This window comes from Pristis pectinata, chromosome 1 (assembly GCF_009764475.1).
Source record: "Pristis pectinata isolate sPriPec2 chromosome 1, sPriPec2.1.pri, whole genome shotgun sequence".
Classification (NCBI taxonomy): domain Eukaryota; kingdom Metazoa; phylum Chordata; class Chondrichthyes; order Rhinopristiformes; family Pristidae; genus Pristis; species Pristis pectinata.
In genome coordinates, this window is record NC_067405.1 from 6,357,199 (window position 1) to 6,385,071 (window position 27,873).

General features: G+C 46.5%; 1 protein-coding gene and 1 non-coding gene across 3 annotated transcripts in view; one reads left to right on the forward strand and one right to left on the reverse strand.

Moving 5' to 3' along the window:
- The window catches only part of slc23a3 (solute carrier family 23 member 3), a 94,927-nt gene that overhangs the window by 58,693 nt on the left and 8,361 nt on the right, over positions 1–27,873 (reverse strand). For both annotated transcript variants that reach the window (XM_052024792.1, XM_052024801.1), the window contains exons 3-6: positions 27,050–27,144; positions 20,744–20,829; positions 10,100–10,281; positions 2,091–2,214 (exon numbers count right to left, since the gene is read on the reverse strand). In XM_052024792.1, the coding sequence (XP_051880752.1) occupies positions 2,091–2,214; positions 10,100–10,281; positions 20,744–20,829; positions 27,050–27,144 (487 nt within the window). The remainder of the gene's footprint in view (positions 1–2,090; positions 2,215–10,099; positions 10,282–20,743; positions 20,830–27,049; positions 27,145–27,873) is intronic.
- On the forward strand, positions 21,189–21,260 carry trnaa-cgc (transfer RNA alanine (anticodon CGC)). Its single transcript has one exon. It is a non-coding gene; the product is annotated as a tRNA-Ala (tRNA).

Here is a 27,873-nt window from a genome sequence, read left to right on the forward strand (position 1 = left end):
TAGGTACATGGAGCTGAGAAAAATAAAGGGCTATGGGTAAGCCTAGCAACTTCTAAGGTAGGGACATGTTTGGCACAACTTTGTGGGCCGAAGTGCCTGTATTGTGCTGTAGGTTTTCTATGTTACTAAGCGTGCATTGTAGATAGTGGAAGGGCTTTATGGTGTCAAGTTTCACTGGGCAAACCAGTCTCTAATCTGTTCTTGTAGTCACATTATTGATGTGCCTGGTCCATTTGAGTTTCTGGCCAATGGTGAATTGGCAAGGGTAATGCAGTGGTAGGTGGTTAGAATCTATCTTGCTGGAGTTGGTCATTGCCTGGTACTTCTGTGGCACAAATGTTACTTAGAATTCTGTACGTAAAATTTTTATACAAGAGAAAGAAAATTGCTTAAAAGGTGAGCGACTACAGAATTCTGTGGTACAGATGGTTCTGTCTGTCCTTGTGCATCAAACATGAAATTAGTATCAACAAACAAGATGCTGGAGGAACTCAGTGGGTCAGGCAGCCTCCGTGGAGGGGAATGGTCGATCAACGTTTCGGGTTGAGACCCTTCATCTGGACTGGTTACAGTTAGTACACAGGTATAAATAATTAGGGAAGCAATTGGAAGATTGGCTTTTATTGTCAGGAGATTGAGTACAAAAATAGGAAAGCCTTTCTACAACTAGTGAGGCCAGACTTATTTAAGGAGGGTACAGCTGAACTGGACAAAATTCAGAGAAGGTTTACTCGTTTGATTCTTGGGATGAAGGGTTTGTCTCATAAGTAAAAGCTGAGCAGGTTGGACTTGTTCTCACTGAAGTTTAGAAGAATTGGAGATGATGAAGAAACATAAAAGATTCTGAAGGGGCTGGACAGGAATTGGAATTGGAATTGGTTTAATATTATCGCATGTACCAAGGTACAGTGAAAAACTTAGTTTTGCAAGCCATTCATACAGATCATTTCAAAACGTAACTAATTCAAGGTAGCACAAGGGAAAAACAGTAACAGAATGCAGATGAGGGCGGCACGGTAGTGTAGCGGTTAACGTAACGCTATTACAGCGCCAGCGACCCGGGTTGCATTCCTGCTGCTCTCTGTAAGGAGTTTGTACGTTCTCCCTGTAGGTTTCCTCCAGGTGCTTCAGTTTCCTCCCACATTCCAAAAGATGTACAGGTTAGGAGCTGTGGGCATGCTATATTGGTGCCAGAAGAGTGGCGACACTTGTGGGCTGTCCCCAGCGCATTCTCAGTAACGCAAAAAGATGCATTTCACTGTGTGTTTCAATGTACATGTGACAAATATCTATCTATCTATCTATCTTAATATAGTGTTACAGTTCAAGTTCCAGAGAAAGTGCAGTGCAGGTAGACAATAAGGTGCAAGGGCCGTGATGAGGTAGATTGGGAGATCAAGAGTTCATCTTTAATGAACGAGAGGTCCATTCAAGAGTCTTATAACAGTGCAGTAAAAGCAGGATAGATTTCCCCTTAGGGGTGAACAGAACCTGGGGGCATAACAGGAGTCATCTGTTTAAAGCAGAGAGAAGGAGTAATTTCTTCTCTCAATCTACGGAATTCTCTACCTCAGAGAGCTGTGGAGGAGGAATCATTGAATATGTTCAATGATGAGATAGGTATAGTTGTACAAGACGTCGGTGAGGCCGCATTTGGAATATTGTGTTCAGTTTTGGTCGTCCTGCTATAGGAAAGATGCCATTAAGCTGGAAAGTGTGCAGAGGAGATTTACGAGGTTGTTACTAGGATTCGGGGGACTGAGTTATGGAGAGAGGTTGAGCAGCTTGGGACTTTATTCATTAGAGCGTAGGAGAATGAGGGGTGATCTTAAAGAGGTGTATAAAATCATGAGAGGCATAGATAGGGTGAATGCACACAGGCTTTTTCCCAGGGCTGGGGAATCATGAACTAGAGGGCATAGGTTTAAGGTGAGAGGGGAGCAATTTAACAAGAACCTGAAGGACAACTTCTTCACCCAGAATGTGGAGACTGAGGCAGGTACATTAACAACATTTAAAAGGCACATGGATAGGAAAGGTTTAGAGGGATATGGGCCAAACGTGAGCGAATAGATTTTTTTTGTTCATACCGAAAATATTCTGAAGATGGGGAGACGAGTCAAAACGTCAATTCCTTCGGATTTCCTCCACCTTAAAATCGGGATGGAACAGGATCGCAGATGTTGAGACAACAGCACCACCAGGAGGATGAACCTGCAAAGGGGGTGAAAGAGAAAGGGAGAGAGTCTCATTTCTCCACAGAGTCAAGCAATAAGGAATTTGCACTAAAACAGCCTCTCCACCTTTTGGGATGTCTCAGGTGCCTAACAGGTAGTAAAAGATTAGGGGACACAGTGGTAGCACAGTGGTGCAGCTAATAGAGCTGCTGCCTCATTGATCCAATGACCCAGGTTCAATCCTGACCTCTGGTATTGAGTTTGCATGTTCTCCCAGTGACCACGTGGGCTTCCCCCGGGTCCTCCGATTTGACCCCACTTCCCAGAGACGTGCAGGTTGGTGGGTTAATTGCCCACCGTAAATTGCCCCTAATGTGTGGGTGAGCAGTAGAATCTGTGTGAGATGGTGGGGAGTGTGGGGACAATAATTGAGATTAAGGCAGGATTGGTGTGAATGGGTGCTTGATGGTCGGTGCTGACTTGTAGAGTCTTGTAAAGGAAACAGGCCCTTCGGCCCAACTGGTCCATGCCAACCAAGATGCCCCATCCAAGCTAGTCCCATTTGCCAGCACTTGTAGTATTGTGTGCAGTTCTGATTGCTGCACCATCCGGGACATGTCCTGTTAAGGTATAAGGTATAAAGTATCTTTATTAGTCACACGTACATCGAAACACACAGTGAAATGCATCTTTTGCGTAGAGTGTTCTGGAGGCAGCCCGCAAGTGTCGCCACACTTCTGGCACTAACATAGCATGCCCACAACTTCCTAACCCGGACGTCTTTGGAATGTGGGAGGAAACCGGAGCACCCAAAGGAAACCCACGCAGACACGGGGAGAACGTACAAACTCCTTACAGACAGCGGCCGGAATTGAACCCGGGTCACTGGCGCTGTAATAACGTTATGCTAACCGCTACACTACTGTACCATCGGGAAGGAGGTACAGGAGCCTGAAGTCCCACACTCAGTGATTTAGAAAGAGGTTCCCCTCTGCCATCAGATTACTGAATGGTCCATGAACACATGAACACTACCTCGTTATTCCTTTTATTTTTACACTTTATTTATTTTGTAATTTATAATAATTTTATGTCTTTGCACTGTACAGTTGCTGCAAAGCAACAAATTTCTCATTATATAAGTCAGTGATAATAAATCTGATTCTGATTCTCCAGTAAGTGTGAAGCAAATGCTCCACCTTGTGGAACTCACAGGAACTGTGTTCTGGAGATGTCCACAGGAGAATCACAGGCAATGAAACTTCCATCAAAGTCAAGGTTGAGCTTATTGACATACACACAAGTACATGTGTGCACAGGTGCAATGAAAAACTTACTTGCAGCAGCATCACAGGTACATAGCGTCATATAAGCAGCATTCACGGGAAAAACATAAATTAAACATAAATTACACACAATTTTTACAAGAAAGGGTCTGCCGGGTCTGCACTGGTGTTTATATTACCAAACGAGCTTCCTCCTGTCTAATTAACTTTTCCTGTCCTGCCCCCAGTTCTTTTCCTCTTCAAGGACGCACCACCTTCATTTGATAAAGAGGAGGGAAGAGCTCTCCTTAAGCTTCCTCAAACCTCCGGCAGGATCCATCCCACCCTCGCCACTGGCAGGGGTAAAGGAATTCCGCCAGGGAATGCTGCTGACTGGCACATTCCAGGCTGAAGGAGTAGGCGCTAAGAGACGTACTGAAGTTCAGTGCAGCCAACACGAAGGCTTTGTGGGGAGGGACTGTGGTCTAAGGTGCATGGGACACTGAGGGCTGAGTCCTGTGGGACAGCTTCTTAAACATTTGATGAGTGTATTGTTGAAAAAGGCCACATGAGTGGCATTGGTGCCAAGTACATAGACAATACTATGAACATATAGACTGGATGATAATATGAATATAAAGAAAGCCATGTACATAGAACATAGAACAGCACAGCACATGAACAGAGCATTTGGCCCACGATGTCTGCGCTGAACATGTGCCAAATTAAATTTAATCTCTTCTGCCTGCAGGTGATCCATATCCCTCCAGCCCCTGTGTGTTCATGCGTCTATCTAACAGCCGCTTAAATGCCACTATCATATCTCTTTCTACCACTCCCCCTGGCAACCTGTTCCAGGCACCACTCTCTGTGTTAAACACTTGCCCGACACATCTCCTTTAAACTTTCCCCCTCTCACTTTATATGCTCTAGTACTTGACATTTCTACCCTGGGAAAAAGATTCTGGCTGTCTACCTTATCTGTGCCTCTCATAATTTTATAAACTTCTGTCAGGTATCCCCTCAGCCTCTGACACTCCAGAGAAAACAACCCGAGTTTGTCCAACCTCTCCTTATAGCTCATACCCTCTAATTCAGGCTGCATCCTGGTAAACAACTTCTGCACCCTCTCCAAATCCTCCACATCCTTCCTGTAATGGGGCCACCAGAATTGCACAGAAGTGTGGCCTAACCAAAGTTTTATACAGCTGCAACATGACTTCCTGACTCACATACTCAATGCCCCGACCAATGAAGGCAAGCAGCCATATGCCTTCTTTACCACCCTATCCACTTGTGTGGCTACTTGCAGTAAGCTATGGACTTGGACTATGTACTACTTTGTATTTCTTGTGTATAATTTCTTGTGCAGGGCAGGCACGGTATTGTAGGGCAGGCACGGTAGTGTAGCGGTTAGCATAACACTATTACAGCGCCAGTGACCCGGGTTCAATTCCGGCCATTGTCTATGAGGAGCTTATACGTTCTCACCGTGTCTGCGTGGGTTTCCTCCGGGTGCTCCGGTTTCCTCCCAAATTCCAAAAGGACGTCCGGGTTAGGAAGTTGTGGGCATGCTATGTTGGCGCTGGAAGTGTGGCGACACTTGTGGGCTGCCCCCAGAACACTCTACGCAAAAGTTGTATTTCACTGTGTGTTTCAATGTACGTGTGACTAATAAAGGTATCTTATCTTAATTTTTGTGAAAAAGAATTTCCCCCAGATTCTTTATTTGATCTACTCTTTCCCACTGAACCTCTGAAGGAGGATCTTACATGGGAGTTTTGAAGGGGCTTGTTACACGATGCATATTATAGTCATGCACCTCTACGTGTGTCCCTAATACGTTTAACAATAATTGGAGGGATTGTGGACTGTGTATCTGCTGTACTCGCCCAACCCCACTGCACATCCCTGCACTAATGAATGTAGGACTGGCATTTATTCAGTGTTCTCTACATCCTCAAGGTGCTTTACAGTCAGATAAGGTAGCTTTGGTCGAGGTACAACATCTTGTCAGTCCAACTTCTAATATTTTTTCGAGGTTAAATTCTTTCTGACTGCTCCAAGGTTTCAATTCTGGTAAATCCTGAGCTGCAGTTTCTCCCTGCGTCACATTTCAGGAGTATTTCCAGTTTTTTGTTGATTTTCATTTACGGAGCACTTTCTCTCCGCCTGCTCTCACTTGCTGTGCCCTTCCACATAGTGCTGAGGGAATGCCGCTCTATGGTGCTGTCGTTCAGATAAGCGTTGAGGTCCTGTGTCCTCTCAGAGGTGGATAGGAAAGGTCTGATGGCACTTCTGAAGAAGAACAGGTCTGCTCCCTGTCCCCTCCTGAATCCCGCCTCCCCACTGCCACCTCCGTCTACACTTCCCACTGCCTCAGGAAAGCAGCCAACAGAATCAAGGACACCTCCCGCCCCAGACGTTCTCCGTTCTTCCCCTTCCTGTCGGACCGGAGATACAAAAGCCTGAGAACACGTACCACCAGGGTCAAGGACAACTTCTATCTCACTGTTATCAGACTCTTGAATAGGCCTCACATATGATAAAGGTGAACTCTTGAACTCTCAATTTACCTTTGTCATGGCTCTTACATCTTATTGTCTACCTGCATTCCACTTTCTCTGTAACTGTAACACTATATTCTACATTCAGTTTTTTTTTAATCCTTTTATACCACCTTGATATACTTACGTATGGTGTGGTCTGTCTGGATGGCAAGTAAACAAAAGCTTTTCACTATCTCAGTGCAGTTGACAATAATAAACCAATTACCATTTACCCTTCATCTTCCTTCATCAACCTGACCAATATTTGTCCTTCAGCTAATGTGGCTGTTTGATAGTTATCACTTTGTTTGTTGTGGGATCTTACTGTGCCAGCAAGAGGGGCTCTGCCACAATCTTTGAATGGCAGCCCCTCCCTCTTCGTAAACATACCTTGCCTCCACCACCAGCACACCATCACTGCAGTGTGTACCATTTACAAAGTGCACCGCAGTTACCCAGGCTACTCCAACTGTGACCCCCACAGCTCCCGAGACTACACCTCCTCCCACCCTGTCCCTTGTAAGGACGGCATTTCTTTCTCCCAGTTCCTCCGTCTCCCGCTGCATCTGTGCTCGAGATGAGGCTTTCCACTCCGGGACATCCGAGATGTTCTCTTCAGAAAACGGGGCTTCCCCCCCTATTCTTACCGATTGAGCCCTCACCCATATCTCCTATATTTCCCGCACTTACCTCTCACCTCCCAGACAGAACAGGGATAGAGTTCTCCTGGATTTTCCTTATCATCACACTAGCCTACGCATCCAGCACATCATACTTTGCAACTTCTGCCAGTCCTATACACTCCTCCCACTGGATCCCCTCCTCCCAATGTTCCCAACTGCCGTCCCCACCACCTTCCCTTGATTCCAAGCTCCACCTTCCTCTCCTATCAGATTCCATCATCTTCAGCCCTTTGGTATTTTTCCCTCTCAACCCCATTCTCCTGCCTTCCCCCCATAACCTTTGATGCCCTCACTAATTAAGAAACTAATCAAACCTGTGACATCTACCAATGAGAAGGTCAAGAGCAGCAGGAGCAGGGAAACACCACCACCTACAGGTTCTCCTCCATCCTGATTTGGAAACATATCATCATTCTGAGAGCATGCCTTATGAGGACAGATTGAGTGGGCTGGGGCTTTCCTCTTTGGAGAGAAGGAGGATGAGAGGTGACTTGATAGAGGTGTACAAGATGATAAGAGGCATAGATCGAGTGGACAGTCAGAGACTTTTTCCCAGGGCGACAATGGCTAACACGAGGGGACATAATTTTAAGGTGCTTGGAGGACAAGATAAGGGGGATGTCAGGGGTAATTTTCTTACACACAGAACGGTGGGTGCGTGGAACGCACTGCCTACAGAGGTTGTGGGACAGATACATTAGGGACATTTAAGAGACTCTTAGATAGACACATGATTGATAGGGAAATGGAGGGCTATGTGGGAGGGAAGGGTTAGATAGATCTTAGAGCAGGATAAAATGTCGGCACAACATTGTGGGCCGAAAGGCCTGTACTGTGCTGTAGTGTTCAGTGTTCTATGTTCTATGTTCTAATTCCTGGAACTCTGACCTCTACATCTGACAGGTGCTCAAAGACCAACTGCACAGAGTACAGGATGGGTATGTTCTAGTAATAAGGAAATACAAAGATGGCAACTTTGGATTATGAGAGAGATGGTGAATTTACTCAAGAAGGAAAAGGAAGCGTATGCAAGGTTCAGGAAGCTAAAATAAAACAGAGCCCTTGAAGATTATAAAGAAGCTAGAAAAGGCCATGAAAAGTCCTTGTTAAGTAGAATCCCAAGACATTCTATACATACTGTACATCAATAGCATGAGAATAGTTAGGGAGAGGATAGGACCACTCAAGATGAAAGAGGGAACATGAACTTGGAGGCAGAGGATGTGAATGAGATCCTAGAAGAGTACTTTGCGTCAGTATTTACCAAGGAGAAGGATGTAGGGGATAGGGAGATCAGTGTGGAGCATGCCAATATGCTAGGGTATTTTGAGATAAAGAAAGAGGTAGTGTTGGGTCTCTTGAAGAACGTTAAGATGGATTAGTCCCCAGGCCTGATGGGATATATCCCAGGTTATTCAGAGAGGCAAGAGATAAGATTGCTGGGGCCTTGACCAAGATCTTTGAGTCCTCTCTAGCCAGAGGGGAGGTCCCGGAGGGCTGGCAAGTAGCTGATATTGTTCCATTGTTCAAGAAGGGAAATGGGGATAATCCTGGAAACTATAGACGTCAGTGTAGGGAAGCTATTGAAAAGGATTTTTTTTAAGATAAGATACCTTTAATTGTCAAATGTATATTGAAACACACAGTGAAATGCATCTTTTGCGTAGTGTTCTGGAGACAGCCCACAAGCGTTGCCACGCTTCCGGCGTCAACGTAGCATGCCCACAACTTCCTAACCCATACATCTTTGGAATGTGGGAGGAAGCCGGAGCACCTGGGGGAAACCCATGCAGACACGGGGAGAACGTACAAACTCCTTACAGACAGCGGCAGGAATTGAACCCGGGTCGCTGGCGCTGTAATAGTGTTACACTAACTGCTACACTACCGTGCCTGCCTTAGAGGTAGGATTTATGAGCATTTGGAAAATTATGACCTAATTAGGATAGTCAGTATGGCTTTGTGAGGGACGTCATGTCTTACTAACTTGATTAAGTTTCTTGAAGAGGTGACGAAGGTAATTGATGAAGGTAGAGCTATGGATGTTATCTACATAGATTCAGAAAGACATTTGACCAGGTCCCTCATTGTAGGCTCATCCGAAGATTAAGATGCATGGGATCCACAGTAACTTGGCCGTTTGAATTCAGAATTGGCTTGGTCATAGAAGCCAGAGGGTAGTGGTTGATGGGACTTATTCTGGCTAGAGGTCCCTGACTAGTGGTGTTCCACAGGGACTTCTGTTGTTTGTACTGTAACTATTTCGATGAAAATGTGGATGGGTGTGTGAGTAAGTTCTTAGATGACAAAGATTGCTGCAGTTGTGGTCAGTGAAGAAAGTTTTCAAAGGATATAATGGTAGCAGATATGGATCAGTTGCAGATATGGGCGGAGAAATGGAGATGGAGTTTAATCTGGCCAAGTGTGAGGTGTTGCTCTCTGGAAGATCAAATGTAAAGAGACAGCACACAGTTAATGGCAGGACCCTTAATGACAGAGGGATCTTGGGGTCCAAGTCCATAGCACCCTGAAAGTGGCTGCACAGGTTGACAGGATGGTAAAGAAGGCGTATGGCATGCTTTCCTTTATTAGTCGAGGCACTGAGTTCAAGAGTCAGGAAGTTATGTTGCAGCTTTATAAAACTCTGGTTAGGCCGTGTCTGGAGTATTGCATTCAGTTGTGGTCGTTCCATTATAGGAAGAATACGGAGGTTTTGGAGAGGGTGCAGAAGAGGTTCACCAGGATGCTGCCTGGATTAGAGGGCATGTGCTATAAGGAGAAATTGGACAAACTTGTGTTGTTTTCTCTGGAGCGGCGGAGGCTGAGGGGAAACTTGCCAGAAGTTTATAGGATTATGAGAGGCATACATACAGGTAGTATCTTTTTCCCAGGGTCGAAATGTCTAAAACTAGAGGGCATGTATTTAAGGTGAGGGAGGTAAACACAAAGGAGATGTGCGGGGCAAGTTTTTCACACAGAGAGTGGTGGGTGCCTGGAATGCACTGCCAGGGGTGGGAGTGGAAGCAAGTATAATGGAGGTGTATAAGAGGCTCTTAGATAGGCACATGGATGTGCAGAGAATGGAGGGATATGGACATTGTGCAGGCAGAAGGGATTAGTTTAGTTAGGCATTTAATTACTAGTTTAATTAGTTCGGCACAACATAGTGGGCCAAAGGGTCTGTTCCTGTTCTGTTCTATGTTCTACGTCCTATGTTCTATGTTCTCTGAACTCCCTCTCCAAGTGCATTGTGAGAGCAGCGGTTCAAGAAGGCAGCTCACCACCATTTTCTCAAGGGCAATCGGGGATAGGCAGTAAATGCTGGCCTTACTATGGGTAGCCACATCCACAAAAGTGAGCAGAAAAGGCAATTACCCTCACCCCACCGTGAGTGGAATCAAAAGATCCCGGTGAGTTATACTCACAAGGCTGTGACTCCCCAGTGCAAAGAGCTGAATTGTGCTGCCTCCTTGTAACAGCTCAGGCCAATGATGGAGAGCATGGGTGCCAGCACCATTGGCCCAGAGTGTTGGGTGACCACACCCTGGATACCCGAGAATCCCAGCAAGACTTGGAGTATTCCCGAAACAGTCACCGCTCCTCGTACCTGGCAACATCCAAAGCAAGAATTTAATTAGATCGTGGCTGATCTGCATCTCAACTAATATCATAATCAAAGACCCCTCCCACCCCAGACATTCCCTCTTCTCCCCCCTCCCACTGGGCAGAAGATACAAAAGCCTGAAAGCACGTACCACCAGGCTCAAGGACAGCTTCTCTCCCACTGTTATAAGATTATAGAATGGTTCCCTAGTATGATAAGGTGGACTCTTGACCTCACAATCTATCTCGTTATGACCTTGCACCTTATTGTCTGCCTGCACTGCACTTCCTCTGTAACTGTAACACTTTATTCTGCATTCTGTTAATGTTTTACCTTATACTACCTCAATGCACTGTGTAATAAACTGATCTGTATGAACAGTAAGCAAATGGTACGTGACAATAATAGTAATAAACCAATAACTCTTTCTGCCCCCTCCCTTGGTTCCATATCCCTGATGATCCCGTCTCCGAGAAATGTGATCAATCTCAGTTTATAACTTTTAAATTAACCCACCACTCCCCCTCCCAACCCAGAACCACATGTCTTGGGGCTGAGTAAATAGATAAATTGGTTTGTTATTGTCACATGTACCAAGGTACAGTGAAAAACTTTGTTTTGCATGCCATCCATACGGATCATTTCATTACATAAGTACATTGAGGTAGTACAAGGGAAAACAATAGCAGAATACAGAATAAAGTGTTACAGTTACAGAGAAAGTGTAGTGCAGGCAGACAATAAGGTGCAAGACCATAACGAGGTAGATTGTGAGGTCAAGAATCCATCTTGTCGTACTAGGGGACCATTCAATAATTTTATAACAGCGGGATAGAAGCTGTCCTTGAGCCTGGTGGTACGTGCTTTCAGGCTTTAGTACCTTCTGCCTGATGGGAGGGGGGAGAAGGGAGAATGTCCAGAGTGAGTGGGGTCTTTGATTAGGTTGGCTGCTTTACTGAGGCAGCGAGAAGTGGTTCCAGTGAAGAAGTGGGAATCATGGAAGTTTGCAAACATTCATTCCTGAGAATCTGTCCATCAAACCCATCTCACCTGGATCCACCTATCACCTGCCAGATTTTTCTCCATCCCTCCCCTGCACCTCTTTATACAAGCTATCTCCTCTCTACACTCTCAGCCCTGATGCAGGGTCTCGACCCAAAATTTCGACCATCCCTTTCCCCCCACAGATACTGCCTGACCTGTTGAGTTCCTCCAGCAGCATGTTTTCCCATTGCCTCAAGAAAGCAGCCAACATAATCAAGGACTCCCCCCACCCTGGTCATTCTCTCTTCTCCACCCTCCTATTGGGCAGAAGATACAAAAGCTTGAGAGCAAGTACCACCAGACTCAAGGACGGCTTCTATCCCGCTGTTATCAGATTCTTGGATGGACCCCTCATACGTAAAAAGATGAACTCTTGATCTCCCAATCTACCTTTTCGTGGCCCTTGCACCTTATTGTCTACCTGCACTGCACTTTCCTTGTAACTGTAACACTTTTTTCTGCATTCTGTTTTCTTTTTACTACCTCGATGTACTTATGTGTGGAAAGATCTGTCTGGATGTCACACAAACAAAAGCTTTTCACTGTATCTCAGTACAAGTGACAATAATAAACTAATAGTTGGAATTGGAATTGGTTTATTATTAAAAACTTGTCTTGCACACCGTTCATACAGATCAATTCATTACACGGTACATTGAGGTAGTACAGGGTAAAACAATACAGAACGCAGAATAAAGTGTAACAGTTTAGAAAGCGGGGAGAGAAAAAAACTGAAGGCTACGTGGGTTTCGCTTCAGAAGACTTCGGAGCAGATAAGTTTTTCTTTTTTAATAGGGTTTTAATTATAAGGGTTAGTTTTTAATAGGGTGGTTATTATTAGGGTCAGATTTTTATAAGGTTCTGTTTTAAGTGTTTTATAAGTTTTAATAGGGAGGAGTGGGGCCTGGACTGCGCAGGCGCAGCATGGGCAGTTTAAAAAGCAAACCGCCATATCCAGCGGGCAGCGTTGGAGCGGGCAGCGGAGTAAGAGGGAGCAGAGTGTTTTGGGCTTTGGCTCAAGCGGCTTCGGCGTAAAGGGGTGAGGAAAGGTAGGTGACTTGAGGAAAGGAAAGGGTATGAGTGCCATTTCCTGTACTCAGTGTCGGATGTGGGAGTTCCCGGAGTCTCCCTGCCTCCGGGAGGGCTACGTCTGCGCCAGGTGTGTCGAGCTGCAGCTCCTGAGGGACCATGTTAGGGAACTGGAGATGCAGCTCGATGACCTGCGTCTGGTCAGGGAGAATGAGGGGGTGATAGAGAGGAGTTATAGGCAGGTGGTCACACCGGGACCACGGGAGTCAGGCAAGTGGTCAGTCAGGAGGGGGAAGGGGAAGGGGAAGAGTCAGGTACTAGAGAGTACCCCTGTGGCTGTACCCCTTGACAATAAGTACTCCTGCTTGAGTGCTGTTGGGGGAGACAGCTTACCTGGGGGAAGCAACAGTGGCAGTGCCTCTGGCACAGAGCCCGGCCCTGTGGCTCAGATGGGTAGGGAAGGAGAGAGGAGGGCACTAGTGACAGGGGACTCTATAGTTAGGGGGGCAGACAGGCGATTCTGTGGACACAGAAAAGAAACTCGGAAGGTAGCTTGCCTCCCAGGTGCCAGAGTCCAGGATGTTTCAGATCGCGTCCAAGATATCCTGAAGGGGGAGGGAGAACAGCCAGACGTTGTGGTACATATTGGTACCAATGACATAAGTAGGGAAAGGAATGAGGTCCTGAAAAAAGACTATGGAGAATTAGGAAGGAAGTTGCGAAGCAGGACCTCAAAGGTAGTAATTTCCGGGTTACTGTCTGTGCCAAGTGACAGTGGGTATAGGAACAGAATGAGGAGGAGGTTAAATGTGTGGTTGAGGGATTGGAGTAAGGAGCAGGGATTCATATTTCTGGATCATTGGGGCCTCTTTTGGGGCAGGGATGACCTGTTCAAAGAGGACGGGCTGCACTTGACTCCCAGGGGGACCAATATCCTGGCGGGGAGGTTTGCTAAGGCTACTGGGGAGAGTTTAAACTAGAATTATTGGGGGGCGGGATCCGTACTGGAGAGACTGGGGAAGAGGTGTTTGGCTCTCAAATAGAGAAAGCTAGTATTAGGTATGATGGGCAGGTGATAAAGGGACGTGCTCAGACAGGTTTGAGATGTGTCTATTTTAACGCAAGGAGTACTGTGAACAAGGCGGATGAGCTTAGAGCTTGGATCAATACTTGGAGCTACGATGTGGTGGCCATTACGGAGACTTGGATGGCTGAGGGACTGGAATGGTTGATTCAAGTGCCGGGTTTTAGATGTTTTAGAAAGGACAGGGAGGGAGGTAAAAGAGGTGGGGCAGTGGCACTGTTGATCAGAGATAGTGTCAAGGCTGCAGGAAAGGTGGATGTCGTGGAGGAACTGTCTACGGAGTCTCTGTGGGTGGAGGTTAGGGACAGGAAAGGGTCAATTACCTTACTGGGTGTTATTTATAGGCCGCTCAATAGTAACAGTGATGTTGAGGGGCAGATAGGGAAGCGGATCCTAGAAAGGTGTGAGAATAACAGAGTTGTTGTGGTGGGGGATTTTAATTTCCCAAACATCGATTGGCATCTCCAGACAGTGAGGGGTTTGGATGGGGTGGAGTTTGTTAGGTGTGTTCAGGAAGGATTCTTGACACAATATGTAGATAGACCTACAAGAGGAGAGGCTGTGCTTGATTTGGTATTAGGAAATGAACCTGGTCAGGTGTCAGATCTCTCAGTGGGTGAACATTTTGGTGATATTGATCATAATTCTTTCTCCTTTACGTTAGCACTGGAGAGAGATAGGAACAGACAGACTAGAAAGGCGTTTGCTTGGAGTAAAGGGAATTATGAGGCTCTCAGGCAGGAAATTGGAAGATTAGATTGGGAACAGATGTTCTCGGCGAAAAGTATGGAAGAAATGTGGCAAATATTCAGGGGATATTTGTGTGGAGTTCTGCATAGGCATGTTCCAATGAGCCAGGGGAGTCACAAGAGGATACAGGAACCGTGGTGTACAAAGGCTATAATAAATCTAGTGTTATGGACTCAGTGGAAGTCCCTTTAAGATAGAGTGAGTGTGTGTGTGTGTGTGTGTGTGTGTGTGTGTGTGTGTGTGTGTGTGTGTGTGTGTGTGTGTGGCGTGCTTACGTCAATAGAAGATAAAGGACGTAATGATGTGTTGAAGAAGTTAGAAGAAGAAGAAGGAGAGAGAGAGAGAGAAGGGAGAGAGACGCCAGCCTGCTAGTTTTCTCTATCGATGGATGAGAAACAATAACTGTGTCTGCCACTGAAATCCATGTATGGAAGTTGGAAGTAATCCGGTGGAGTTCACTTTGTTGCTGACCTGTAGAAGGAAACAGGTATTTGTGTGTGGACGACCACGGTTCGGATGCTTTTCGGGGTGAGGAAGTCACTACCGAGTAAACACTGGAGTGTCGTTTGGGTTCCATCGTGGAACATTTGGATTTCGTATTTACTCTCTCTATGTTTCTCTATGTCTACATCTTATCTTCAGACAACGGTGGTTGTTGAAGAAGCCCTTGCTCATGTTTCACCTTATGGTTTGTGGAACTGAACTTTAAGAACCATTCCTGAACTGGGAGTTTTGGACTTTGCCACACACACACACACACAAAGAGTTTAGTTTTGGGGTTAACGTTCGAGGTTTAACATTTTTGAATTCTAACATACTAACATTTTTACTTTTATTTTTCGTATTATCATAAGTAGTGATTAATAAAATAGTTTTTAACACTGAATCATGCTCAGTGTGTTTCTTTTGTTGCTGGTTCGTGACACTAGTCAAAAGGAAAAGAAAAGCTTACAAAAGGTACAGAGAGCGAGGTAATGTTAGAGATCTGGAAGAGTATAAGGCTAATAGGAATGAGTTTAAGAAGGAGATTAGGAGAGCCAGAAGGGAGCATAGAAGGGCTTGGTGGGCAGGATTAAGGAAAACCCCAAGGCATTCTACAGGTATGTGAAGAGGATAAGATGCGAAAGAATAGGGCCTATCAAGTGCAGTAGTAGGAAAGTGTGCATGGATCCAGAAGAAATAGCGGAGGTACTTAATGAATACTTTACATCAGTATTCACCACGGCAAAAGATCTGGGGGATTGTAGTGAGGACTTGCAGCGGGCTGCAAAGCTTGAGCATGTAGATATTAGGAAAGAGGAGGTGCTGAAACTTTTGGAAAGCATCAAGTTGGATAAGTCGCTGGGACCAGATGAGGTGTACCCCAGGCTGCTGTGGGAGACGATTGCTGAGACTCTGACTATGATGTTTGCATCGTCGATAGAGACGGGAGAGGTTCCAGAAGATCAGAGGGTTGCGGATGTTGTTCCCTGATTCAAGAAGGGGAGTAGGGATAACCCAGGGAATTATAGACCGGTGAGTCTCACGTCAGTGGTTGGTAAGCTGATGGAGAAGATCCTGAGAGGCAGGATTTATGAACGTTTGGAAAGGTATAATATGATTAGGAATAGTCAGCATGGCTTTGTCAAGGGCAGGTCCTGCCTTACGAGCCTGATTGAATTTTTTGAGGATGGGACTAAGCACATCGATGAAGGGAGAGCAGTAGATGTAGTGTATATGGATTTCAACAAAGCGTTTGATAAGATACCCCGTCCAAGGCTTATTGAGAAAGTAAGGAGGCATAGAATCCAGGGGGCATTGCAGTGTGGATCCAGAACTGGCTGGCCCACAGAAGGCAAAGAGTAGTTGTTGAAGGGTCATATTCTGCATGGAGGTCGGTGACCAGTGGTGTACCTGAGGGATCTGTTCTGGGACCCTTACTCTTTGTGATTTTTATAAACGACCTGGATGAGGAAGTGGAGGGATGGGTTAGTAAGTTTGCGGATGACACAAAGGTTGGAGGTGTTGTGGATAGTATAGAGGGCTGCGAGAGGTTACAGAGGGACATAGATAGGATGCAAAGTTGGGCTGAGAAGTGGCAGATGCAGTTCAACCCAGATAAGTGTGAAGTGGTTCATTTTGGTAGGTCAAATATGATGGCAGAATATAGTCTTGATGGTAGGACTCTTGGCAATGTGGAGGATCAGAGGGATCTTGGGGTCCGAGTCCATAGGATGCTCAAAGCGGCTGCGCAGGTTGACTCTGTGGTTAAGAAGGCATATGGTGTATTGTCCTTCATCAATCGGGGAATTGAATTTAGGAGCCGAGAGGTATTGTTGCAGCTATATAGGTCCCTGGTCAGACCCCACTTGGAGTACTGTACTCAGTTCTGGTCGCCTCACTACAGGAAGGATGTGGAAGCCATAGAGAGGATGCAGAGGAGGTTTACTAGGAAGCTGCCTGGAATGCGGAGCATGCCTTACGAAAGCAGGTTGAGGGAACTCGGCCTTTTCTCCTTGAAGCGGTGGAGGATGAGGGGGGGACCTGATAGAGGTATATAAGATGATGCGAGGTATTGATTGGGTAGATCGTCGGAGGCTTTTCCCCAGGGCTGAGATGGTGGACATAAGAGGACACAGGTTTAAGGTGCTAGAGAGTAGGTTTAGGGGAGATGTCAGGGGTAAGTTTTTTACTCAGAGAGTGGTGAGTGTGTGGAATGGGCTGCCAGCAATGGTGGTGGAGGCGGATACGATAGGGTCTTTTAAGAGACTGTTGGATAGGTACATGGAGATGAGAAAAATAGAGGGCTATGGGTAAGCCTAGTAATTTCTAGGGTAGGGACATGTTGGGCACAGCTTTGTGGGCCGAAGGGCCTGAATTGTGCTGTAGGTTTTCTATGTTCTGTGTTCTGGCTACAGAGAAAGTGCAGTGCAGGTAGATGATAAGGTGCAAGGTCATAGTGAGGTAGATCGTGAGGTCACAAGTCCATCTTATTGTACTAGGGAACCGCTCAATAGTCTTATAAACAGCAGGATAGAAGCTGTCCTTGAATCTGGTGGTACGTGCTTTCAGGCTTTTGTATCTTCTGCCTGATGGGAGGGGAAAGAAGAGAGAATGGCCAGGGTGGGTGGGGTCTTTGATTATGTTGGCTGCTTCACCGAGGCAGTGAGAAGTGTAGACAGAGTCCATGGAGGGGAGGTTGGTTTCTGGGATGTGCTGAGCTGTGTCCACAACTCTCTGCAGTTTCTTGCTGTCACAGGCAGAGCAGTTGTCATACCAAATATGGCAAATAAATCGATTCTTTTGCTCCAGATTCCCTTATCTACAGTCTCTTGTGTCTTCATTACTGGGATGTGGGAGTCACTGGCGAAGCCCACATTAATTCCCTTCCCTTATTCCCCTTGAACCATCTGCTGAACTACTTCAGAGGGCAAGTAAGTCATTGCTGAGGAACTGGAGTCACATAGAGCCCAGACTGGGTAAGGATGGCAGATTCCCTTTCTTGCTGGACACTATTGATGGACTTTTCTAACAATCCAGTAGTTATCATTATGAAGACTAGCTTTAATTCCAGATTTATTTAATGCATTCCTTTGAAATTCTGCAGTTACCATAATGGGGTTTAGCATTGCATCTCCGGATTATTAACCCAAGATCCAGGATACGTCCATCAACGTCACAGCTACAGTGTACCACTGTGTTATTGGCCAGGATTATGATGGAAGATCAAGTGGGGAAGTGGGGTGCAGGAGAGGAAAGCCATCTGTATCCCAATTTTCCATAACATGAGCACCCTTTTCCAATTGAATCCCATGTTATAAGTGGAGGTGATTTCCTACAGGAAGTCTTCCTCTCAACAGTAGGGCCCCCGTGGGTGCACAATCCAAAGACAAGGGAATTCAGATTGAGACACAAGAGACTGCTGGAATCTGGAGCACAAACAATCTGCTGTAGAAAATCAGTGGGTCGAGCAGCATCTGTGGGGGGAAAGAAATTGTTGACGAAACCCTGCATCGGACTGATTGTGTTGTAGGCAGAAGAGAAAGGGTTGTTGTTTTAGTTAACTAGAAATGGATGTTACATTGTTTGAAAAAGTATCATTGTACAAGTATCTGTAGAAGAGATTGCTTTGTCAGTTTCCAAAGCAAAAATCTTAAGTGGGCTCCCGCTGTGAACCCTGTGATCATTGTCCTTGGTTAAATAGTTCAGTTCTTGAAAACATTTTGTGTTTATTTATTTACTTTTTCACATAACTTCTGTAAGAGCAAATTTTTATCCATATCTCAAGTATTTTGGTAGTGAATTGTGAAGGGCGAATTTCAATTACCCAAACTGCCGGGGTACACTGTAAACCTCAGTGACCTCCAGTCTCCGTCAAACCTACCATGAGGATGGGTTGATTTTGACTAGTTCACCAATTGGGACAGTGTTCAGTTCGGGACAAATACCCCACACTCTGTCCATCAGAATCAACACAGAGGAATATCAGGCAGCAAGGTCAAACCACCCAATCCCATAAAATTTCCACCTGGAGAGCTGGGGTAAGATGATCCTCGTGATAACGTGTTGAGGGGGAGGGGGTTGGGGAAGGGAAAGGGTACGGCTTTCCGCTTTTGTGTCAGTCTTGCTGCAGCAAGCGGGCTTGATGTGGAGAGGTTCTGTGGGAGAACCTAGAATGATGGGTCACTATTTAAAAAATAATACGGAACTAAGGGGAGTTGTTTCTCTTTCAAAGGGTTGTTAGTCTTTGGATTTTTTTTTCCTCAATGAACAGTTATAAAGTCATAGTCATAGAGCATGGAAACAGGCCCTTCGGCCCAACTGGTCCATGCCAACCATGGTGCCTATTTGCCAGTATTTGGCCCTTAGCCCTTGAAACCTTCCCTATCCATGTACTTGTCCAAATGTCTTTTAAACATTGTGATTGTACCTGCCTCAACCACTTCCTCTGGCGGCTCATTCCATATATGAACCACTCTCTGTGTAAAAAAGTTGCCCCTCAAGTTCCTATTAAATTTTTTCTCTTCTCACCTTAAACCTATGTCCTCTAATTCTTGATCCCCAGCCCTGGGAAAAAGAGAGTGCATTCACCCTATCGATGCCCCTCATGATTTTATACACCGCTGGTTGAAGCAGAATCTTCGAACACTTTTAAGGCAGAGGTAGATTAGTTCTTGAAAATCAAAAACTTTGTTTGCTGCAACCTGTAATAGGGCAGGCACGGTGGTGTAACGGTTAGCACAACGCTATTACAGCGCCAGTGACCCGGGTTCAATTCCAGCCGCTGTCTGTAAGGATTTTGTACGTTCTCCCTGTGTCTGCATGGGTTTCCTCTGGGTGCTCCGGTTTCCTCCCACGTTCCAAAGACATACAGGTTAGGAAGTTGTGGGCATGCTATGTTGGCGCCGGAAGCGTGGCGACACTTGCGGGCTGCCCCCAGAACACTCCACGCAAAAGATGCATTTCACTGTGTGTTTCAATATACATGTGACTATTAAAGATATCTTTAAAAAAAAGCAGAAAATGCAGGAAACACTCAGCAGGTCAGACAGCATCTGTGGGGAGAGTGAAACAGGGTTAATGGTTCAGGTTGAAGACCCTTCATCAGAACATTCTGATCAAGTGTCCTTCATCTGAAATATTAACTCTGCTCCTCTCTCCACAGATGCTGCCTGACCTGCTGAGTGTTTCCTGCTATTGATAGTTCACCTTTTAAATGTTGTTAATGTACCTGCCAAAAAGAGAAAATTTAAAAGACATTTGGACAGGTACATGGATAGGAAAAGTTCAGAGGTTCAGAGGGATATGGGTCAAACACGGGTAAATGGGATGGGATTAGATGGGCATTTTGGTCGGCATGGACCGGTTTCTGTGCTGTATTATACTATGACTATGGCTCTATGAGTTCTTCATAAGCAAGGAGGTGAGAGATAACCATATGTAGGCAAGAGTGTAGAGTTGAGATTACAATGGATTCAGCCACAGCCCAAGGGAATGGTGGAGAGATCTGCAGGAGTGGAATAGTCTACTCCTGCTCATAATCAAAATGTTCATGGACATTTGTAAGGTGGCGGGGAGATCATAGAGTCACACAGCACTGAAACAGGCCCTTCGGCCCACCGTCCGTGCTGACCGTCAAGCACCCATTTATATTAATCTTCACTTTTGCATTTTACCCACATTCCCATCAACTCCACCCTCTCACCTACACACCAGGGGCAATTTACTGCAGCCAGTTATCTTACCAACTGCTTGTCTTTGGGTGGTGGGAGGAAACTGGAGCACCCGGGGGAAACCCACATGGTTACGGGGAGAACGTGCAAACTCCACACAGACATCACCGGGAGTTCGGGATCAAACCCGGTCTCCAGAGCTGTGAGGCAGCAGCTCTACTGGCACTGCCACCGTACTACCCCAAGGCTTGCAGGATTGCTTTGGTGTGGGCGAGTCAAAGATTTGAATTTGTGCCCTTGCCTCTGACCCTTAACCTTGTCCAAAGAGAATCCAAGTCAGAAGAGCTTCGCAGCTTTGAGTCCTGCCTCTCGACAGAGTAAAACTGAGTGACTTTGGGAGCCTTACCTCACTGAGGGCACTTTTCCATGTCTGTAGACTGAATTCTGTCTCAGGGCACTGAGTTCCAGGGCACGGAACCACCAGGTCAGTATCTGCATCAGAGGTGACACAAAATTTAGAGTAAGTACTTTATATATGGACCTCCACGGACCCAGCATGTCCCACAAGGCTTCACAACAATGCAGTGCATCTTTGAAGTGTGGTCACTGTTGTAGACTCAGGGGAAGAGCTCGCCAATGTGTGCACAGTAAGATCCCACAACCAGCAGTGATGAGTTTGACCATGGGTGCAGGGGTAACATCGACCAAAATGCTGGGAAGTTCTTCCCTCTGCTGTACCTCAGAATGTAGCAGTGGGACAGTCACCTCGTGACTGCAGCAACAACTGTTCTAAGAAGTACAACGCCTCGTATGTTTCCTGGGGTCATCTACAACCCAATGGTATGAACATTGAATTTGTGGCTCAATGGTAGAGCGCATGCTTCGCATGTATGAGGTCCTGGGTTCAATCCCCGGCATCTCCAGAGGTTCGGCAGGCACGGTGGTGTAGCAGTTAGCGTAACGCTTTACAGCGCCAGCGACCCGGGTTCAAATCCGGCCGCTGTCTGTAAGAAGTTTGTATGTTCTCCCCGTGTCTGCGTGGGTTTCCTCCGGGTGCTCCGGTTTCCCCCCACATTCCAAAGACGTACAGGTTAGGAAGTTGTGGGCGTGCTATGTTGGCGCCGGAAGCGTGGCGACACTTGCGGGCTGCCCTCAGAACACTCTATGCAAAAAGATGTATTTCACTGTGTGTTTCGGTGTACATGTGACTAATAAAGATATCTTACTCTCTGTGTTTCTTTCTCTCTCCTTCTGATTCCCCCCACCCCTGTGGCGCAGTTTCCTTCTCCTCCCCCACCCAGTTCCACCTGCGTCTCATCCACACACTGCACCTTCTGGAGACACAAGGGAGGCTGCAGATGCTGGAAATCTGGAGCAACTCACACGGAATGAGGGAGGAACCCAGCAGGTCAGCCAACATCTACAGAGGGAAACGAACAGTCGGCGTTTCAGGTCGAGACCCTTCACCAGTTGATGTTTCGGGCCAAAACCCTTCATCAGCAATGGAAAGGAAGAGGGGAGATAGCCAGTATAAAAAGGTGGGGGGGGAGGGGTGAAGCAAGAGCTGGCGGTTGATAGGTGGATCGAGGTGAGGGGAGTGTTAGCAGGTGACGGAGGGGAGAGAGTGGGAATGATGTACTGGCTACCTCCCCTCTTTCTTTCCATTGCTGATGAAGGGTTTTGGCCTGAAACATCGACTGTCCATTTCCCTCCATAGACGCTACCTGACCCATTGAGTTCCTCCAGCATTTTGTGTGTCACTACACCTCCTGGTTCTCCGAAACCCTCCCCCTGCTGATTCCATCTGCCTCTCAGCCGTCCTTCTCCGGTTCCGCTTATCACGTCCCTTACGTTAGATTCTAGTGTCTGCAGCTTCTGGTCTCCACATCACAGCACCATAGAAAGCATCCTACCCAGACGCATCACGGCTTGTTAAGGCAACTGCTCCGCCCAAAACCGGGGAAGCCACAGAGAGTTGTGGACACACCTCAGCACATCACAGAAACCAGCCTCCCCTCCATGGACTCTGTCTACACTTCTCGCTGCCTCGGTAAAGCAGCCAACATAATCAAAGACCCCACCCCCCCCCCCCCACCCCTGACATTCTCTCTTCTCCCCCCTCCCATCAGGCAGAAGATACAAAAGCCTGAAAGCACGTACCACCAGGCTCAAGGACAGCTTCTATCCCACTATTATAAGACTATTGAACGGTTCCCTAGTACGATAAGATGGACTCTTGACCTCACAACCTACCTCGTTATGACCTTGCACCTTATGGTCTGCCTGCACTGCACTTTCTCTGTAACTGTAACACTTTATTCTGCATTTTGTTTACCTTGTACTACCTCAATGCACTGTGTAATGAATTGATCTGTGTAAACTGTATGCAAGACAGGTTTTTCACTGTACCTTGGTACCTGAGACAATAATAAACCAATTTACCAATCTACCACCTCCCAGCCTCGGGTCTCTATCTCTACCCTCCCCTCCACCACCTGACATCATTTGCCCCCTTTCTCTCTTTCCTCATCTGTTCCTACCTATCACTCACCAGTCGCCGCCTCTCGATTACACCACCTCCCACCTGGCTGCATCTGCCCATCACCTCCCTCCTCATGCTGGATCCACCTATCACCTGCCAGCCCCTGCCTCACCCCTACCCTCACCTCATTATACCCTCCCCTCTACACTCTCAGTCCTGATGCAGGATCTCGACGCAAAGTGTTGACCATCCCTCTGCCTCCATAGACGCTGCCTGACCCGCTGAGTTCCTCAAGCAGTTTGTTTTTCACTCAAGGGACTATTCCTTGGAGCATAGAAGAATGAGGGGAGATTTGACAGAGGTTTACAAAATTATGAGGGGTATGGTAAATGCGAGTTGCCTCTTTCCACCTAGATTAGGAGAGATAAGTACGAGAGGACATGGCTTTAGGGTGAAAGGGGAAAAGTTTAGGGGGAACATTACGGGGAACTTCTTCACTCAGAGAGTGGTGGGAGTGTGGAACGGGCTGCCATCTGACGTGGTAAATGTGGGCTCACTCTTGTTTTAAGAATAAATTGGATAGATACATGGACGGGAGAGGTCTGGAGGGTTATGGACTGGGTGCAGGTCAATGGGACTAGCGGAATAAAGCTTCGGCACAGACCAGAAGGGCAGAATGGCCTGTTTTCTGTGCTGTAGTGTTCTATGGTTCTATAGGGAGAGGTTAGATAGGCTGGGCTTTTACTCCTTGGATTGTAGGAGACTGCGGGGTGATCTCATAGAGGTAAATGAAATTATGAGAGGCATAGATAGGGTGAGTGGTCTTTTATCCAGGGTTGGGGAATCGTAAACTAGAGGACGTAGTTTTAAGGTTAAAAGTGAAAGGTTTAACAGGAACCTGAGGGGCAACTATTTTTTACCACAGTGGGTGATAGGTATATGGAACTAGCTGACAGGGGAAGTGGTTGAGACAGGTACATTAGATACATTGAAGAAGTATGTGGATGACAAGAATTTAGAGACAGATGGGCCAAGTGTTGGAAATGGAATGAGCTTGAATATACGTCTTGGTCAGCATGGACAAATATGGGCCGAAGGGCCTTTTTCCGTGCTGTACAACTCTGTAATCCTACAGTTCTCTGCTACAGGAAAAATGGGAGAAATTCTTCATCCCAGTTAGTGCCTGGCTGTCCTGAAGACAGTTGAGTTTTTCTGGGATTTCCCTCCTTCCTCCCCACTCCCTGATGACAGCCACCTCTCACATCCCACAGTGGCTGAGTCAATTATAGCTGCCCCTACTCTCACCCAACTTCTCTCATCACAGTTTGGTATGGCAACTGCCCTGCCCAAGACCGCAAGGAATTGCAGAGAGTTGTGAACACAGCCCAGTCCATCACAAAAACCAACCTCCCCTCTATTGACTCTTGAATACACTTCCCACTGCCTCGGGAAAGCAGCCAACATAATCAGGGACCCCTCCCACCCCGGTCGTTCTCTCCTCTCCCCCTTCCCATTGGGCAGAAGATACAAAAGCCTGAAGGCACGTACCACCAGGCTCAAGGACAGCTTCTATCCCATTATCAGACTCTTGAATGGACTTCTCCTCCGCTAAAAGATGGACTCTTGATCGCCCAAGTTACCTCATCTTGGCCCTTGCACTTTATTTGTCTGCCTGCACTGCACTTTCTCTGTAACTATAACATTATATTCCTTTTAGTACTTCAATGTACTTATGTATGGCATGATCTGTCTGGATGACATGCAAACAAAAGCTTTTCACTGTATCTCAGTACATGCGACAATAATTCCTTTAATAGGAATTGAATTTAGGAGCCAGGAGGTATTGTTGCAGCTATATAGGTCCCTGGTCAGACCCCACTTGGAGTACTGTGCTCAATTCTGGTTGCCTCACTACAGGAAGGATGTGGAAGCCATAGAGAGGGTGCAGAGGAGATTTACAAGGATGCTGCCTGGGATGCGGAGCATGCCTTATGAAAGCAGGTTGAGGGAACTCGGACTTTTCTCCTTGGAGAGACGGAGGATGGGGAGGACCTGATAGAGGTATATAAGATGATGAGAGGTATTGATCGGGTAGATCGTCAGAGGCTTTTCCCCAGGGCTGAATTGGTGGCCACAAGAGGACATAGGTTTAAGGTGCTGGGGAGTAGATATAGAGGAGATGTCAGGGGTAAGATTTTACTCAGAGGGTGGTGAGTGCGTGGAATGGGCTGCCGGAAATAATGGTGGAGGCTGATAAAATATAGGGTCTTTCAAGAGACTGTTAGATAGGTATATGGAGCTGAGTAAAATAGAGGGCCATGGGTAAACCTAGTAATTTCTAGGGTAGGGACATGTTCGGCACAGCTTTGTGGGCAAAAAGGCCTGAATTGTGCTGTAATTGTTCTATGTTCTATAATAAACCAATACCAATACGAAGTCAGAAGAGCAGAAGACAAGGACTGGTGCACTTCTGAAACAAGCCACAGGGTGGAGTTCCTGTTCAGATTCTTTGCTCCCGTCCTTGGCCATTGTCTGAGAGAGTTTGGGTGAAGGACGTCTAAGAAAGTATCTGAATAGCAACTTAGCAACATCTAGTTATATGTGAAGCAGAAAACCAGGAGAGCTTTGTGGTTCCAGGTTATCCAAAAACCTTTCTGAGCCAGGTAAAGGAAACTTGTGCACATTTTTTTCACATTTTTGCACATTTTTTGTGCACATTTTTCATATTTGATGAGGGTAGGACTTTCACAGTGAACGGTTGGGCCCAGGGGAGTGTTGTATAACAGAGGGACCTAGGGGTAGTGTAGCAGTTAGCGTAACGCTATTACAGCACCAGCGACCCGGGTTGAATTCCAGCCGCTGTCTGTAAGGAGGTTGTACATTCTCCCCATGTCTGCGTGGGTTTCCTCCGGGTGCTCCGGTTTCCTCCCACATTCCAAAGACGTACGGGTTAGGAAGTTGTGGGCATGCTATGTTGGCGCCGGAAGCGTGGTGACACTTGCGGGCTGCCCCAGAACATTCTACACAAAAGATGCACTTCACTGTGTGTTTCGATGTACATGTGACTAATAAGGATGACTTATCTCATCTTACATGGTTCCCTGAAAGTTACATCACTGGTAGGCAGAGTGGTGAAGAAGGCATTTGGTACGCTGGCCTTCATCGGTCAGGGCACTGAGTATAGAAGTTGGGGTGTTATGTTGCAGTTGTGTAAGTCATTGGGTGAGGCCACATTTGGAATGTTATGTTCAGTTCTGTCACTCTGCTGTAGGAAAGATGCCATTAATCTGGTAAGAGTGCAAAAGAAATTTATGAGGATGTTGCCAGAACTTGAGGGACTGAGTTATGGAGAGTGGTTGAGCAGTCTGGAACTTTTTTCATTGGAGTGTAGGAGAATGAGGGGTGATCTTATAGAGGTGTATAAAATCATGAGGGGCATAGATAGGGTGAACTTAGAACAAGAGGGCATAGGTTTACGGTGAGAGGGGTGAGATTTAATAGGAACCTGAGGAGCAACCTTTTCACACAGAGTGGTCAGTATATGGAATGAGCTGCCAGAGGAAGTGGTTGGGGCAGGTACGTTAATAACATTTAAAAGGTACTTGGACAGGTACATGGATGGGAAAGGTTTAGAGGGATATGGGCCAAACGCGGGCAAATGGGACTCGCTTGGATGGGAAACTTGGTTGGCATGGACCAGCTGGGCCGAAGGGCCTGCTTCTGAGCTTTATGACTCTATTTACATGTTCATAGTGTAATCATTAAACCTTCTTTTGTTGGCCAGGCTGTAACAGCTTTAATATTGACCGCATAAACTGGTTTATTTTAGAATTTCACTTGATGATGTTTCGCCATTAATGTTGTTCTGCTATTGGCCACCTTCACTCATTGTTGTTCTCTCACTGGTCGCCCTCGCTCAACGCTGTTCTGCTATTGGTCACCTTCACCGATTGTTGTTCTCTCATTGGTCACCCTCGCTCAATGCTGCTCTACCATTGGCCGCCCACACTCAACACCATTCTGCTATTGGCCACCTTCACCGACTGTTGCTCCGCCATTGGTGACCGTCACTTAAAACCTGCTCTACCATTGGCTGCCTTCACTCATTGCTGGCTGTAATGTGCCCGCCCTCATTGAAGTTGGTGACCATCAACATTTCCAAAGATAAGGGACCTCTGTCAGTTGAAAAGATTGCTTGAAATGAGTTATTACAGAAGAGCAGCACTGTACCGTTATGATGAGAGGCGTTGGTTTCCATGGGATGCGAAATAAGAATTACAGCAGGGATCAAGTATTCAAAAGAAGGAGCCTGGACTAGCGGCAACCTGGGAAAGAAAGGAAGAGAATGATTCGTGGTGCTGGATGACAATCAATACCAGTCTACAAATCAGCTTGCAGCAACACACAAAATGCTGGGGGAAGTCAGCGGGTCAGGCGATATCGTTCCTTGTGTGTGTGTGTTTTGTGTTTTGTGTGTTGCTCCAGATTCCAGCATCTGCAGTCAATTTGTTGGAGGAGCCTTCTTCTTCATTGGCAGTCCCTTGGGATAGAGTTATAGAGTCAAGCAGCACAGAAACAGGCCCTTCGACCAACCGCGTCCATGCAGACCATCAACTACCCACCTACACTAACCCCATTTACCAGTGCTAGGTTCCAACCACCTTCTGGGTGAATTTTTGCTCCTCAGATCCCCTCTGAACTTCTTCCCCTTTACCCTAAAACCTATGTCCTCTTGCTTTTGACTCCTCTGCTCTGGGGAAAAGTTTCCTACTATCTACCCTGTCAATGCCTCTCATAATTCTGTTTACCTCAGACAGGCTGCCCTCAGCCTCCTCTGCTTCAAGGGAAACAAATTTAGTGTCTCCTCAAGGGAAATGTCCCATCCCGGGCAAGATGCTGGTGAATTTCCTCTGCACCGTCTTCCAGTGCCATCATGTACTTCCTGCAGTGTGGTGACCGGAACTGTATACAATACTACAGCCATGGTCTAAAACAATGTTTCATAATGTTGTACCATGACCTCCCTGCTCATAGATTCTCGGCCCTAGGTAGTG